Source organism: Mus musculus, chromosome 5, assembly GCF_000001635.26.
Source record: "Mus musculus strain C57BL/6J chromosome 5, GRCm38.p6 C57BL/6J".
In the NCBI taxonomy this organism is placed as follows: domain Eukaryota; kingdom Metazoa; phylum Chordata; class Mammalia; order Rodentia; family Muridae; genus Mus; species Mus musculus.
Window position 1 is genome coordinate 5,605,296 of NC_000071.6, and position 16,857 is coordinate 5,622,152.

A 16,857-nucleotide genomic window follows, 5' to 3' on the forward strand; every position below is an offset into this window, starting at 1 on the left:
AAGAGATGGAAGAGAGAACCTCAGGTGTACATGAGGTTTAAAAATGATACATTGGTCAAAGAAAATGTTAAATTTAAAAACTTCCTAACATAAAACATTCCGGAAATCTGAGACATTATGAAAAGACCAAGCCTAGGTAGAGTAGGAAGAGAAGGAAAAGAATCCCATCTCCAAGATCCAGTAAATATTTTTAGCAAAATCAAAGAAGAAAAATTTCCAAGCTAAAGGACCCAAAAAGCAAGATGGTATAGCAATTCTAATATCTAACAAAACAGATTTTCCACCAAAATTAATCAAAAGAGATAGAGAAATAACTTCATACTCATCAAAGAAAAACTCTGTGAAGAGGATGTCTCAATTCTGAACATGTGTGCCCCAAAGGTAAGGGCACCCACATTTGTAAAAGAAACATCACTACAGCTTAAATCACACACCAAACTGAGCATATTAATAGAGGGAGAGGAGACTACAATACCCAACTCTCACCAATGGACAAAACATCCAGACAAAAACCTTAAATAGACAGTATGAACAATGAAACTAAAAGATTCCTACACAACATTTCATCCAAACACAAAAGAATACACAAAAGAATACATCAGCACCTCAAGGAACCTTCTCCAAAATTGACCGCATGCAGTAAGTCTCAATAGATAAAAGGAGACTGAAATAATCCCCTGTATCCTACTAGACCTCTGTTTCTTAAAGATGGATTTCAACAACAACAGAAACAATAGAAAGCCTACAAACGCATGGAAACTAAAGAACTCTTACTGAATAAGTTGTCCAGGCAGAAATAAGAAAGAAATGAAAGACTTCCTAGAATTCAATAAAAATGAAGCACAATATACCCAAACTTATGGTACACAATGAAAGCAGTGCTAAGAGGAAAGTTCACAGCCCTACCTACCTTCATGAAGAAATTAGTGAGATCTCATACTAGTAACTTAACAGGACATCTGACAGCTCTAGAACAAAAAGAAGCAAACACTCCCAAGAGTAGTGGAGGGCAGGAAACAGCCAAATTCAGGACTGAAATCAATAAATTAGAAACAAAGCAAGCAATACAAAGATTTAATGAAAAGGTTGGTTCTTTGAAAAAAAAATAAACAAGATATACAAACTCTTATCCAAACTAACTAAAAGACACAGAGAAAATATACAAATTAACAAAGTCAGTAAAGAAAATGGAGACATGACAGATATTAAAGAAATCCAAAGAATTATTGGGTCATACTTCAAAACCCTACATTCTACAAAATTGAAAAAAATCTAAAATATTGGATGATTTTCTTGATAGATGAAAGTTGCCATAGTTAAATCAAGAGCAGATAAACAATTTAAACACACATAGCCCCTATGAAAGTAGAAGCAGTCATTAAAAGTCTCCCAACAGCACTCCCTCCCCTTTCCCCTTGTCTCCTTATCCTAACCACACCTCTAGCAGAAGTCTCCTTCTCTTCTGGAGGCTGCACTGGTACCCAGAACCCCAAGTAAGACCAAGTCCACAGCCCATCTACACTCTTAGAGCCCTCTGAGCTTTCTTCAATAGCACATCTCCATATCTTGGCCTGTGACTCCATCAGAAGACATTGCTCTATCAAAGGCCATGATACCCAGACCCCATTAGACTCAATAAAGAAATAGAATTACAAACCAATTTCCATCTTGAACATAGGTACAGAAATATTCAATAAAATATGCACAAAACATTCATGATCAAAAAGATCCCTAATCAAGTAGGCTTCATCCTACTTGATTACAGATGCAGGAATGGTTCAACATTTAAAAATTTATCCATGTAATCCACCATATAAACAAAGAAAAAAAACTTAGTCATCTCATTAGATGCTGAAAACCCCTTTGACAAAATCCAATATCCCTATATGATAAACATAATAAACACAGTAAAGGAAATGTATAGAAAGCCAGTTGCCAACATCAAATTAAAAAGAAAGAAACTCAAATCAATTCCACTAAAATCAGGGACAAGGCTGTCTACTCTCTTCATACTTGAAGTTCTAGCTAGAGTACGAAGACAAGGGGGATACAAATGAAAAGAAAGAGGTCAAAGTATGGCTATTTGCAGATGACATGATAGTATATATAAGTGACCTCAAAAATTCTCCCATGAAACTCCCACAGCTGATAAACACCTTCAGTGAAATGGCTGGATACAAGATTACCTCAAAGGAAAACCCTCAATAGCCTTCATACGTATAAACAACAAGTGGACTGAGAAAAAAGTCAGGGAAGCAGCACCCTTCACAACAGCCACGAATAATATAAAATATCCCGGTGTGACTCTTAGTAAGCAAGTGAAAGGCCTGTATGACAAAAACTTTAAGTCTTTGAAAAAAGAAATTGAAGAAGATATCAGAAGATGGAAAGATCTCCCATGCTCATGAACTGGTAGGATTAACACAATGCCACCTTGCCAAAAGAAATCTACCTATTCAAAGCAACTCCCACCAAAACTCCAACACAGTTCTTTACAGACCTTGAAATAATAAACACTTAACTTCATATGGTAAAACAAAAGCTCAGGATAGCTAAAACAATCCTATACAATAAAAAGAACTTCTGGAGCTATCATCATCCTGAATTCAAGTTCTACTAAAGAGCTGTAATAATGAAAACCACATAATACTGGCATAAAAACAGACAGGTGGGCCAATGGAATCAACTGTAAGGCCAAGGTGTAAGTCCACAGACCAAGGACACCTGATTTTCAATAAAGAAGCCATAATTATACAATGGAAAAGTGAAAGCATATTCAACAAATGGTGCTGGTCTAACAGGATTTTAGCATGTAGAAGAATGCAAATAGATCCATATATATCACTCTGCACAAAATTCAAGTCCAAGTAGATCAAAGACCTCAACATAAAACTAGGCACACTGAGACTGAATGAAGAGAAAGTGGGGAATAGCCTTGAATACACTGACACAGGAGGCAATTCCTTGTACAGAATACCAATAGCACATGCACTAAGATCTACAATTAGTAAATGGGACCCCATGAAACTGTTTCTGTAATAAGGAAGGCTAAAAGGGGGATGCATGAATCTCCCTGGGAAGGGGAAATAGAATAGATATTGTGGATGCACTGCATGTGTGTGGGGATGGAAACAAGAGGGATCAGGTCAGGGAGCACAGAGAGAGCTAGATAGGGAGAGAATGAGAGCGTGAGAGAGACAGAGAGGGGAAGAGAAGGGGAGAAGGGGGAGAGAGGGGGGAGAGAGACCTGGGAGGAAGAGGGAGGGAGGGAGGGAGGGAGGGAGGGAGGGAGGGAGGGAGAGAGAGAGAGAGAGAGAGAGAGAGAGAGAGAGAGAGAGAGAGAGAGAGAGAGAAACAAACTGGGAAAGACAACTGGAAATGAGGGCATCCTGGAGATGCGCTAGATACTTAGTGCAGTGGAAACTCCCAGGAATCTATGAGGGTGACCCTAGCTAACTTCTAGTAATGGTTATAAGAGCCCAAACGGGACATCTCCTGTAACCTGGCAAGACTTCCAGTGGTGGGATTCGGACACCAACCTAGCCACAAAACTTCTGACCTACAATTTGTCCAGCCTGCAAGATGTGCTGGTGTATGGGTGGTGCAGAAATTGTGGGAGTGGCCAACCAATGTGAGATCCATGCTACTAGAGGGAGCCCAGCCTGACACTGCCTGGAGGGCCAGGAACCTGAGCCCAGACAGCTCAGAGTCTCAAGATAGAATCAAACACCACTAGAAAAAAAATCAATGAAATGACTCTTAATGATATTCTGCAATACTCATTATCAGGAGCCTAGTATAATCGTCGTCAGAGAAGCTTCATCTGGTAAGTGACACAAACAGATGTGTGGACCCACAGCCAAACATAACGTAGAGCATGGAGAATCCCACAGAAGGGGGCGTGGGAGGATTGTAGGAACCACATGGGTCAAGGACACCATAAGAAAATCCATGGAACCAACAAATCTGTGCTCATAGGGGCTCACAGAGACTGAACTGACAAATGACAGCAGGGAGCCTGCATGGGTCTGATCTAGGTTCTCTACATATTTGTTATAGTTGTATAGCTTGGTCTTTTTGTGGGACTCCTAACATTAGGAGCAGGGATAGTCTCTCACTCTATTGCCTGCTTTGGAGCTCTTTTGGGACCCTACTGGGGTTGTCTCTTCCAGCCTTAATAAGAAAGCAGGTCCCCAGTCTGATTGCAACTTGATATGCCATGTTTGGCTGATAATCCTAGGAGGCCTAATCTTTTCTGAAGGGAAACAGAAAAGAAATGCATGGGGGCGGAAAGGCAGGGGGAAGGAACTAGGAGGGGAAGAGGAAGGCAAACTGTGGTTGAGATGATTTATTATCTAACAAACTGTCTATCTGATATATGACATGATTGATATATAATATGAAATATAATATGTTATATGTTAAATTTATTCTTATATATATAAGATATAAGAATAAATTTATTGAAAATCAAAAGATTTTTTCAGTTAGAGAAAGTATTTTATTCTAGAAGGGGCTGGTTTCATTGAATAGTAACCTAGAAGCTGGACAGAGGATGGTAAGTGGATTTCTTAAGCATTTAAGTCAATTGTCTCACAAAGAATTTCTACATATATACATATACAGCCTCAGGGATATAAAATATAATTATCAATGTTATATATATAGAAATATTAGTACAGAGTAAGTTGAATGTCATTAAATCACAATCTAACAACTTATTTTGACCAATAGATTTTGTTTAAAAACATGTAGTTTCATGCAGCAGGAATGATGCTCCTGCAAATTTGTCATCAAAATGTCTGACTGTAAGTTGTTATATCTTCCCTTTCTTTCTGGTTAGCTGGTAACAAATGTGGGAGACCTTTCTAAGTGTGTACTCTACTTTCATTGTTTTTTTCTTTCTTCCTCTATATCTTCTCTTCAAGTCTACAGAAAGAGAACAACTTCTGCAGCGTTAGGCAGCCAGATTCCATGAGCTTTAAAAATCCTCTCCTTAGCCGGGCGTGGTGGCGCACGCCTTTAATCCCAGCACTTCAGCACTTGGGAGGCAGAGGCAGGCAGATCTCTGAGTTCAAGGCCAGTCTGGTCTACAGAGTGAGTTCCAAGACAGCCAGAGCTACACAGAGAAACCCTGTCTCAAAAAACCAAAAAAAAAAAAAAAAACCAAAAAAAAAAATCCTCTCCTTGTAAACAAGCCTGAAACTGACTCAGCAGTTATCACCCCTGATTAGATGGCACTCACAATGAAACTCTCTCAAAAATGGAACTCCCTTTAAGCTTTCAGAATTTAGGAAGTCTCCTTTAAACTCGTAAAGAGCACACTGTCAGCAAGCTACGGAGTTGTTTCCAAAGAATCCCACAGTCTATTGGCACAGCTACCTATGGAGCTGTCCTTTTAGGAGGGAGGTGGGGAATGAGAGCCCAGGGAATGCGGCAGAGCTTGCTAGAGTTAGCACAGGCTCCCCATGCTCAGGGCATCTGTGCTCCCTTATTAGAGGTATCTACAGAAATCCTGTGACAGCTGGCTACAATTCCCTTTTCAAGATTACCTCATCTTACTTCTCAATCTGGGATAGAAATTATGGGCCTTTGACCTGGAGCATGCAGTATGTAAATAAAGAATAATTTTCTTCATTTTTTTAAAGGTACCCTGAACACTCTGCCTTTATTTTCTCTGTTCCATTCTTTCTAAAACATAGCATTAGGGCCAGGGAGATGGTTCTGTGTGTAAAGATGATGGATTGGAAAAGCCTGGTAACGTGTGCTTGATACTGGAAACCTATGCAAGGTGATGGAAGGAGAGAAGTGATGTCCTATGACCTTCACATGTGCATTGTGGCACATCTGAACACACACACACACACCTTGTATACATACATACATACATACACATAAATTATATTAAAATAAAAAAGCCTACAGCGTTGTACACACAGGCTAGCTAAACAGAATCTCTAATCTCTCCCTTTGAAGTACGGAATTCAAATTCTTAGTTTCTACTCAAAAAATTTCAAGTTTAGTCACTAATTGCACAATTAACTCTATCTCCTCATGCTTGTCTCATGAAACATGGGCTCCATTTATGCCTTCTGTGAATCTGTTATCTTGCATATTTGTACTGTATCTCTGCTCACAATACCTCTTTGCTTGAAAGAACAATCTTTCTTCCCACTTCTTGAAACTACCATCCACTGAATCTCCAATTAAGACTGCTCAAAGTTGAAAACAATTAAGCCTCTTTCCCTTTGGTAACATTTACTCTCCACACCACTCGTTAGATGCCTAGCTGAGAGTACAAAGTAAGACATGCCATGATTTCCTTTTGTTCTTATCAGGGCAAGTTTTTCCAGCATTCTGATTGATAAAGCTTTTAATTTCTCTGTCTGAGGAGAAAGCATATTCACGGATACTGGATTTGCAATGCACTGTCTATATTCTTGAGGATGGAGGATGGAACTGCTACAAAGCCCTGCTAGGTTAAAAACAAGGCTCTTGCATTTAAGAATTGTGTAACAAAGATCAACTCTGAGCGAAAGGAAGGCTGTCCTGAGAGAACACCTACTGTTTGTTCCTCTTCCCCCTAACACATTCTCTCAGCTCAGGTGGGATCACCATTTTCCCCTGGATACACAAACGTTGCATTTCGAGCTAAAAGTGGAGCCTACGGACTGGACTTTGTGCAATGGAATGTACATAGTTGTGATTAAAATGTACTTCGTGTTGAGTTATTTTAATCCCATTTTGAACAAAGATAAATGTTTTTACATAACTTCACTTTCAATTTATTTCTTTAAAGCTGGGCATGGTAGAGCAGGCCTCTGATCGCACAATTTAGGAGGCAGAAGCAGGTAGATTGTTGTGTGAGGCCAGCCTTTTCTACACAGCTGGGCCCTGTCTCAACGTGTATGTTTTTTCTCACAAATATTATAATCAGAGAGCACTATTTCTCTTCTGATTTTGGATGAAAAATATTTTAATAAGTAGAGGAATCGTTTTTAAAGCATACTGCAATTAGTTGGCGTCTAGCAATGTTTCCATGTAAATCGTGACTGCCCCCCAGAGGTCTGTGTGTTTGGGAAGGGTTGGGAAGTGTTGGGAAGTGGTGTAAAGTTTAAGTGGTGTGGCCTACTGGAAGAGGGTGATGGGAACCTGGTCTTTTCCTCTTTCTCTTTTACTTCCAAGCCATCATGATGTAATGCCTTACCACAAGCTCCAAAACATTAAGCCAAATTACCATGGGTGGAGATCTGTAAAACTGTGAGCCAGTTTCTCCCAGGTATTTACCATAGCAACAGAGAGCTAGCAAGGGCAGAGTACAGATGCTCTGGAGAAGCCAATGCCCAGGGACCGCTAGCTGTCTAACACAAACTGGTGTGGTATTTGCATATGAAGCAGACTGTGTAGTATTGGGTACTTTGCCTCACTTCTGGATTACCTGTAATTCCTAGTACAGAGGAAATGCTATGCTAACGATTGTTATAAATTATTACTTACTAATGACAAGAGTCTTTTACTGCTCAAACAGACACTTCTGTGGTTGGTTGAATATGTGGAAGTAGAAAGCTAGGCTGTAGAGGGCCAACGACATGTCATTTATATGAAGCAATGCCCGAGACAGCACTTTTCAGAACCAGGAAGGGGAGGGCTGGAGGACTGTGTATTTTCAAATAATCAAGGGCAAAGCAGCTTGAACTGGAAGTTGAAATTCATGAATTTTCTAGTATTCATTTTAGAAAGGAAACTCTTGGATACATTTCTCTCCACACAGATGTGCTGGTTATTGTGAACGGATTGGGAACTTTATCTGCTTTGAAAATAGGTCTACACTGCTTGGCAAGAGGTGGCAAGCTTATTACCAGAAAAATGAGACCCAACAATAGTTCACTTAAAAAGGCACTGCTTACAGTGGTGGCGCACACCTATAATCCCAGCACTTGAGAGACAGAGGCAGGCAGATTTCTGAGTTCGAGGCCAGCCTGGTCTACAGGGTGAGTTCCAGGACAGCCAGGGCTACACAGAGAAACCCTGTCTGAAAAACTAAAAAAAAAGAAAGAAAGAAAGAAAGAAAGAAAGAAAGAAAGAAAGAAAGAAAGAAAGAAAGAGAGAGAGAGAGAAAGAAAGAAAGGAAGAAAGAAAGAAAGAGAGAGAAAGAAAGAAAGAAAGAGAGAAAGAAAGAACTGCTTAATAAAGTAGCCTCTAACTGAGGAAATAAATGTTTAAAGGATTAGTGATTATAAAAGAGAATTGCTTGATATCAACAAGATTAAAAAACAAAAATGGTAAGGATATGCTCACTCATAAAATCAATTTGTAGAAAAATATATCATACAACGCTTTCAGAATTATAAACACCAAACTGTCCCCAGTGGGCTGCCATGCACTCTTACCTATCAGTTGATGAATAACCCCTCTCTCACAAAGGTCCTTGTTCACAGTCTCATCTTCCAGATAAACCATGGCTCTGAGGAGCCGTAGAGTGTAACGCATCTGGGCGAACTTGTTTCCACGGCCGCCTGTACCATGGAAACTGTTACCATGAATGAAGTAGGAATCTGTGGGAAAAATTAATAATTTAATTTATAGGAAGAAACCCAACAATATGAACTAATCAGTACTCCCAGAGCTCCTGTCTCTAGCTGCATATGTACCAGAAGATGGCCTAGTCGGCCATCACTGGGAGGAGAGGCCCTTAGTCTTGCGAAGATTATATGCCCCAGTACAGGGGAATGCCAGGGCTAAGAAGTGGGAGTGGGTGGGTTGGGGAGCAGGGGGGGGGCAGGGAGGGTAGAGGGGGCTTTGGGAATAGCATTTGAAATGTAAATGAATAAACTATCTAATTAAAAAAAAAACCTGTTTTTGAAAAAAAAAAACCCAAAGCCTGAAACATTTCAAGTAAATGAAACAATTCAAGTAAATATATATATATATATATATATATATATATATATGGAGATATTAAAGTCCAATCATCTTTGCTTTTTTTTTTTAACAGAAATATTGACCCTTCCTCCTTTCTTCCTAGTCTCAGAATGGAAATATGCTTCCTAAATTTTACCCAAGGTATCACTGCTTGTGCCTCTTGCAATGATCTGTTAGTAAATGCCATGTTTTAAAAATTACTCCCACTGGGGGCTAGACCAATAAACAATACTGTACTTCCAGAGAATCCAAATTCATTTCCCAGCACCCACAGTGGGTGACTCACAACTACCTGCAACTCCAGCTCCAGGGGTCTGATACCTTTGGCTTTTAAACACAACTGCACTCATGTGTGCACACAAACACACAACTAATAATAAATAAGAGCAAATCTTTTAGATTTACAGTATCTTGGTCATGACTTGGGTCATTACTTTAGTTGCCTTCCGCATTCATTTAAAAACAAATCAATTTACCCACTCACTATGGTGAACATTTTGTTCTTGTCTTGAATGGAGAATCTTAGGAAAGTTACCATATGGACACAATGCACAAAACCAACTGAATTCTTTTGTTAAGTCTGTTAAACGTTACATAGTAGCTCTCTTGTTAGCTTAACCTGCATTTCTCTCATTACTTCTCTGTTTGAGCTCCGTTTTCAGAACATCTGAAACTTTCCCAGTAACACGGCAATCCCCGCTTTCTCTGTGCTAGTTAGCTGAGTTACCTTCTTGCTAAAATGCATGTTTTTAGGAAGTTCAACTTGGATTCCGCATCAAAGAGTAGTAGCTGCTTGAGATTAAGGCTTTGTCTGTTACAGATTTGGTTACATAGTTGTTTGTAATTTTTATAATTGTTTTGTCCATCAACCTTTCCCTTCTGCAGCTTAAGCTCCTGAGTTTTTAAAACAAAAATTTTCTCTCTTGATGTCTATCAGAATAATATTGATCATGTATTCTTTAAGAGTCTTACAGTTTAGGTATTTAGATTTAAGCCTTCATTTTGCAATTTTTTTTTTTACAGTGAGAGAATCTAAGTTTTTCATTTTCCTATGGAGGAGCCATTGCTTCCCCCACGTCTCCCCCCCCCCCCAATCCTTCTCTCATGGACCATCAGCATCTCTAGAAATGCCGCCTCTCACTGCCGCCTAATTGGTCTATCCCTGGAACAGTGCCCCATCATTTAATTACTTTAGTTTTATGGCAGGTTTTGATAAAAAGCAAAGTAAAATTTTCTCTCCTTTTTGAGACAGAGCATGTGGGTCCTAAGCTGGTCTCAAACCTGTTAGTAGCTAAGGGTGTCCTCCTGCTTCTACCTCCTAAGTGCTGGGATCATAGGTCCATGCCATCATACCACGCTCTCAGCATACTCCACTAACTGGGTCACACCCCTAATATGCTCTCTCCTTTTTGTTGTAATAATTTCAAAGATTCTTCTATAAGTAGCCTTAGGCTAAGGATTTTTAAAAGAATTCAAGCACCATTGTGTGTTATGATGGAGTCCAGGTTAAATCTTTGCTTTGTTTTTATTATGTGGTCAGAAACACATTATGTAACTTCTCAGACTGGGTTCTGCCCATCTGACAAACCAGAGGTAGAACTGCGTGAGGGGCTCTGCAAAGTGAGTGAGGCCCAGCACACAGGAGGCACATGTAACTATTAGCTTCTTATGAGATAGCATTTTCCTTTTTGCCTTGGAGTATTCTGTAAATATAAAACAATGTGAACGATGTTCAGAATTGTTTTATTTACTAATTTAATAAGGTTAAGTTTAGCAACTTAATGTATCAGAAGCTATAACATATAAAGGATAAAAATGTTATCTCTTCTGTGAATGAATACATGTTTTTCTTCTCTATTTGTGAGAAAGGTTGCTCAGGCTTGTCTTAAAGTCATGGGATCAAGGGAGTCTCTTGTCTCAGCACCTTTAATAGCTGGGACTTATAGTCTGGGTCTGGCTACTGCTGATGTAATGAAAATGCATCCTACAAGATTCTTTGCATCCCAGTGTGGTGGTGAATGTCTGTAATCCTAACACCCAGGAGGCCGGGGGGCGGGGGGGGGGGGTGAGGATTAGGAGTCTGTGGATAGCCTAGTGAGTTCTACTCAGTCATTCCTTTCTCTTTCTCACACCTGCAACACGTTCTAGAGAAAAATTACTGACAGAAAGAAATCGGCTCTTCCTGATCAAATTTGTTAAGCACATGAATATATTTACTTTCTTTCTAAGAATTGAATAAAATAACAGTTGCAAATTGAGGCTTTTCTTTTTGACAGACACTATCTTAGAGCTAGTGCTTGTGGCTAGGTAACTAGATTTTAAACATTATGAAATTATTTAGGGATTTGTGTCCACTTTAGCCTAAATGTATTTTCAGTACCTGCCTGGTCCTCAGTAGACAATGTTTGTTGGATGAATATACTAAAATATTGTTCAGATAAATTTCCTTCCCAATTATAATCTTTGTATAGGCCTCATAATACAAAAACATGAAGAAATTATATATATGTATATATAATTTCTTTTACACATTTACTAATTATACTTAGGATGCTGGTTAATATTAAACTTTGAAATCTCAATGTTTGTAAGCGTCTGTTTTATCTTTAATTATGTGTAAGTGTGGGTGTCTATGTGGGGCCCTACATGAACACAGGTGCCTGCACCGGTCACTGAATGCCCTGGGGCTGGAGTTCCAGGCAACTGTGTGCTCCCTGACACAGGGGCTTGGAGCCCAACTCAGGGACTCTGCAAGAACAATAGGTGATGTTAACTTCTGAGCCATCTCTCTAGCCCTAAAATCTCAATGTTTATTAATTCATATAATCCACTGAAAGAATAAATTCCGTATTTTGGTTTTCTTCAATGTAACTATTGCTTCTCTGTGCGAGTACTGTGAGAGTTCAGTTGAAATGCAGAGCAGAGTTCTGACAGATATGAAGGGCACTCACCCTCATGCCCACACCACTCCAGAAATGCAAGGATCCGAGAATTGCCGTGGCATGACATATACTCTTCTATTAACAAAGGAGCCACAGAGGACAAGGTGGCAATCGCATGCAGTTGTAGTTCTTCATACTGTGCTGCAGACCACTCCATGATCTTGAGTCTCTCAGGCTTTTTCACATAGGTAAACAAAGCCAAAATAACTTTGCCATCGATTAATAGCTATAAGGAGGGGCAGAATGTACTGAGTTAGGAGCATAATTAAAATAGCTTTATTTAATTTAGCAAAATAAAATACAAGATCTCAAATTTGATATTTGTTATAATTTCAAAATATTTCCCTTCTATCTGTGACAGTGCAGATAGCCCAAACCAAAAAAAAAAAAAAAAAGAGAGAGAGAGAGATAGAGAGAGACAACACACTAGCCACCATCATGGACAGCTTTGCAACACTAAGAGCAACATTAGTAATTTTGATGCAATGCATGAATATACTTCTATATATAACAAAATCATAGAGGGAGGAGATTGGAGGCAAATAAACGGGTGGTGTTTCTTTCCTCCCTTTTGTTTTCTTCTGTTTACAGTGCTAGGGGTTCGAGCTGGGCCCTTGTGCATGCCAGTCCTAAGCCTCCCACTCGCCTGCACCGCTAGCCCTCAGAGGTGCATGCATGTAAGAGGGCACTGCAAGCTAATTGTTTCTTATGTACAAATTTAAGAATTGATACACTGCGACGTATGGGATAGAAAAATGATAGCATTTGAAATGTAAATGAAGAAAATATCTAATAAACAAACAAAAAAAGAATTGATACACTGTATCAATGACTGTCACTCAGGTCACAAGCCATTTTTAATTAGACAGTTTAAGATTTTATAATTCCATTGAACCTAGCATTTCAGTAAAAATTAAAACATGAAAAAATATAAAATGACCAATGGCAAAAATGGTCAATACAATCATTAATCCTGGCTGATGCATATTTCAGTTTATGAGAATGTAAAACCCTGTCCTATATGATACTATTTTCCTACTTACTTAACACTAGTCTATGAACAATTATGAGGGGTTTTTTAAACTCTGTACTGAATTCACTACCATATCACTTCATGATGTACACTGAAAGAGAATGAGACTTGGAGTTGAGTAAGAACAAGAATATTAGTTCTAGCATCACTGTGAAAACTCAGTGGGCAATATTTGAAATACTATGTGACACAGAACATAGAGAGATGGGTGAATGAAAATGAAAGATTAGTTAGGCTTGTGTGGAGAAAACACGGGCTCATAAGCGTCTGGAGACCAGCAGAGCCGAGGTCAGCTGTTACTGTCCATTACATCATCCTTTCCAGAGAGTCAGAGGAGACTGACAGGCCATGTGTGCGGACTGTGCCTGTGACTTAGTGGTGGAGTGCTTGCCTCAGTGGCAGCAAGGACAGTGTTCAATCCTGAGCAGCAGAGGCAGAGAGGGAGAGGGGGAGAGAATGGTTTAGGCTGTGTGAACTATTTTTGTTTTATGTTCTTTAGTTAGGAGAGCTGAATATATTGCTCAGTCTCTTAACTTCTATTTTTTTGGTGTGTGTGGTTCAAAGTTATCTTTGGAGTTTACTGTTTGCAAAGGACATTTTAAAGGACTACCATTTGAGCTGATAAGGTTGTCATTTTCTATGATACAGAAATGAATTGGTTAATGAAAGATTTGCAATCATGATTTTAAAAATACTATGATATAATATAATATAATATGCTTTTTATTAACTTTTATATTTTGAGTTGTCTTTACCTGTACAGTAGCTAAATCTTTACATAAGATCACAATTATATTGAATAACAATTTCTTCAGCTCAAAATCTTCATAGCAATTAAAAAGCTTAAGACTTTTTACCAAGGGGTTTTGACTTTTAACTGTGAGAAAAAAACACAGGGAGTGAAATGAAAGCTAAAGTTACACACCAGACTCACCAGGACACTCACAAAATGCTCAAGATGGTACAATTTTTACCTTCATTAAAAGTTGCAAATAGTATCAAATCCCTGGTAAAGCCACATTCCTATTACAAACACACAAAACAAGCAGAAAGGTGAAATTGGAATGGCAATTAAGCTACGGGTGCCCAAAGCTGCCTACTATTCAATTTCCATACTGCAGTTCATTTGCACTTACAATCCTACTAATAAGGAACAAAGAGGAAAAGCACCACCATGGCCAGGCAGCTGGAGTTCACTTAATTTAAACTTGCCAAAGTTTCTAAGAAGTATTTAATATTAATCCATGAATACCTGACATGCTATGTGAGCGAGTGAGTTGTCAGCACACCCCCACATAGTTCTTATCTTTAAGTTATACCACAGCTGTGGAAAGGCCGATTTTTTTCAATACCTATTCTTTTCAATGTTACCTTTATCCCAGTCACTCTGTACATCAAAGGACACACGGGGAGCACAAAACAGCACTATTTAACACAAAAGCCCCAAGGAATGACCAGAGCTGCAAGTACCTCAGCACAGGGAACTCATTTTGGACAGACATGCTGACTGGACTTTGCATATTAAGCAAAGTTTACAGATGCAGGCAGTGCTGGGCTTTTGCACTGACAGCATGATTTCTCTCCCTCTTCAGGACTGACATGGCTCCTTTAAAAATGTAAGAATGTTGTTGCTTTGGCTTATATTCATGCAATTACTAGAATGTTGACAGTGACAGAACTCACTGACTGGCCATAGCCTGTCAGACAAACACAGGGTCTATCTACATATGGAAGACTTAGCTAGGTGTTATGTTGGACTGCTTATGTGTTTTCACAGTATGAATTCCATGACTTTTCTTATGTTGGAACACTTCATGTACACCGACAGGTATTGGGACTTTTGTAGGTAGTATAGTAATATGACGGATGTGTGAATATTGTGATTTTAATCATTCAATTATTTGTCCACTATACAGTTCAGGGCAGGGCTGGAGAGATGGCTGATGAGTTAAGGAGTATGGACCTGGGTTCCTTTCCTAGAACCACTCAGGGGGCTCACAACCTCCAGTAACTCCAATTCCAGGGGTTCCAACACTGCCTTCTGCCTCTGTGGGCACCTACACTCATAGACAAGCCTACACTCATTCACACATACACAACACTAAAGTATAGAAATAAATAATTTTAAATATAGGGAGAATTAGCTTCTGATATGGCTGGGTAGTTATGATAAAACAAACTTTGAACAAAAATATAAAAAGCATCAATCTTGTGCTTCTCACAAAGTAGACATTGGAAGAAAGTAGACATTGGAAGAAAGTTCAAACTTTGATAAAGACTAAAGAATCCACTGTGTAGATTCTCATACCAACTCCTTTTAAGACAGGCTTTTAGCCCAACAGCAATCCTATTCTATACCTTGTGTATGGATGCTAAACTACAGTTTAAATGGACCCAGGAATCAGAAGACTGAGGCAACCACAGCCACTAGAATGAAAGGTACAGTCTCACAGAGAAAAAGTCCAGATGCAGAATCAAAATACGCACACGAATGCTTTGACTCTGACTGCTGCCTGACCTGTCCAAATACAGATAGTTCTACCTATGGCAACTAAGGCTAGAAGAACCAAGCTGAAATTTGCACCATAATCCACCATAGGTATGAATGCAGACAAGTCCAACGTCTACTCATAATAAAACAGAGCTCTATGTCAGAATCCATAGCAAAGATACTAATAATGAATGTGGATACAGAAGCTACATAAAGCAGAAATGGTGAGAGCGAATCAAAGGGGACCAGGGGTGTAGCTTAGTGGTAGAGTCCTTGCCTACCACACAGAAAACCCTGAGCTTGATCTCCAGCACTGAAGAAAAAGAGAAAGTCTAAGACCTGAAATACAAACACACTAGAAAGGGATGTTTGTACAATGTATGAGACCAGGAAAATTAGTTAATTTAAATATACAGACAAATACAACCACCTAACCTTTGGTCTTGAGAGAAAAATTCTTGTAAACAGTGACTAGAAGTCTACAACCATATGGGACCATTTCAAAAACGAATTGAGTATATTAACATTTGGAATGCTAGACCAAGTTGGGAGAGAGAATAAACTAAAAACTACTGATGAAAATAATGACCCAAATTTGTTCAAACTTGCTCAAAAAAATTACATATGTAGGACACTCTATAAAGTATAAGCATAAAAGTGATAACGTCCTGGTACACTTAATAAACTGCTGATCACCAATGGTGGTGGCGGGGATCTTGAAAACAGCATTTAAAGGCCACTTTCATATCAGGAGCAAGAATTCCAAATAACCAGTACTTACCAGGAACAGCAGGGAGCAGAAGACAGTAGAACATTATCATTCAAGTGCTAATAGAGATTTTTTCAACCTAGAATTCTATATGCAGTGAACATAAATTTCAAGGATTAAGGTAAATTACTGATAATTTTAGGTAAAAGAAACCCAAGAGACTTTGTTGAGAGCAGGTACCAAGTTTGTACCACAGGAAATGATAAAGTTCTTTCAGTGAAAAAAAAAATGAAGCTACATAGGCAGGAACAAAAGAAAAACACCAGAAATAATGAATATGGAAGTGCTGAAATACAGAGCAGATGCTGGGCTCCCAGCAGAATGCAACAGAGTGGCAGGATAGAGGTGACTACTGAGACATTAAAATACAGTTTAGCAGTGCAGTAACACAGATAAACACTAAGACATAATTTAGAGTACCCCCACCACTTTCACCGTTACAGTTAATATGGTCCATGCGTACTCACAATCATCGGTGCTCCAGGGTTCTGAGCTATAATTGTGGTGATAACTAATATATCATTTCTAAGCTGACGCTCATAGTGACTATGCCCCCTCACAAAGAGGTTTTTAAATACTTCTTTCAAAGCCCTAGAAAATAAAATGTTAGAAAAGGATACCGTTAAACACAAAAATGTGTTTCTTCAAAATTCGTTTGTCGAAACCCTCCCTTGTGTGAAGTGTATCGAGAAAGTGGGTT

At 39.0% G+C, this 16,857-nt stretch overlaps 1 protein-coding gene across 3 annotated transcripts in view; it reads right to left on the minus strand.

The window, feature by feature from the left end:
* Cfap69 (cilia and flagella associated protein 69) overlaps nt 1–16,857 on the minus strand; it is an 84,955-nt gene that overhangs the window by 26,018 nt on the left and 42,080 nt on the right. For all 3 annotated transcript variants that reach the window (XM_006503560.4, XM_011240666.1, NM_172447.2), the window contains 5 exons: nt 16,625–16,748; nt 13,872–13,920; nt 13,653–13,774; nt 11,874–12,090; nt 8,391–8,555 (listed from right to left, as the gene is read on the minus strand). In XM_006503560.4, coding sequence (XP_006503623.1) covers nt 8,391–8,555; nt 11,874–12,090; nt 13,653–13,774; nt 13,872–13,920; nt 16,625–16,748 — 677 coding nt within the window. The remainder of the gene's footprint in view (nt 1–8,390; nt 8,556–11,873; nt 12,091–13,652; nt 13,775–13,871; nt 13,921–16,624; nt 16,749–16,857) is intronic.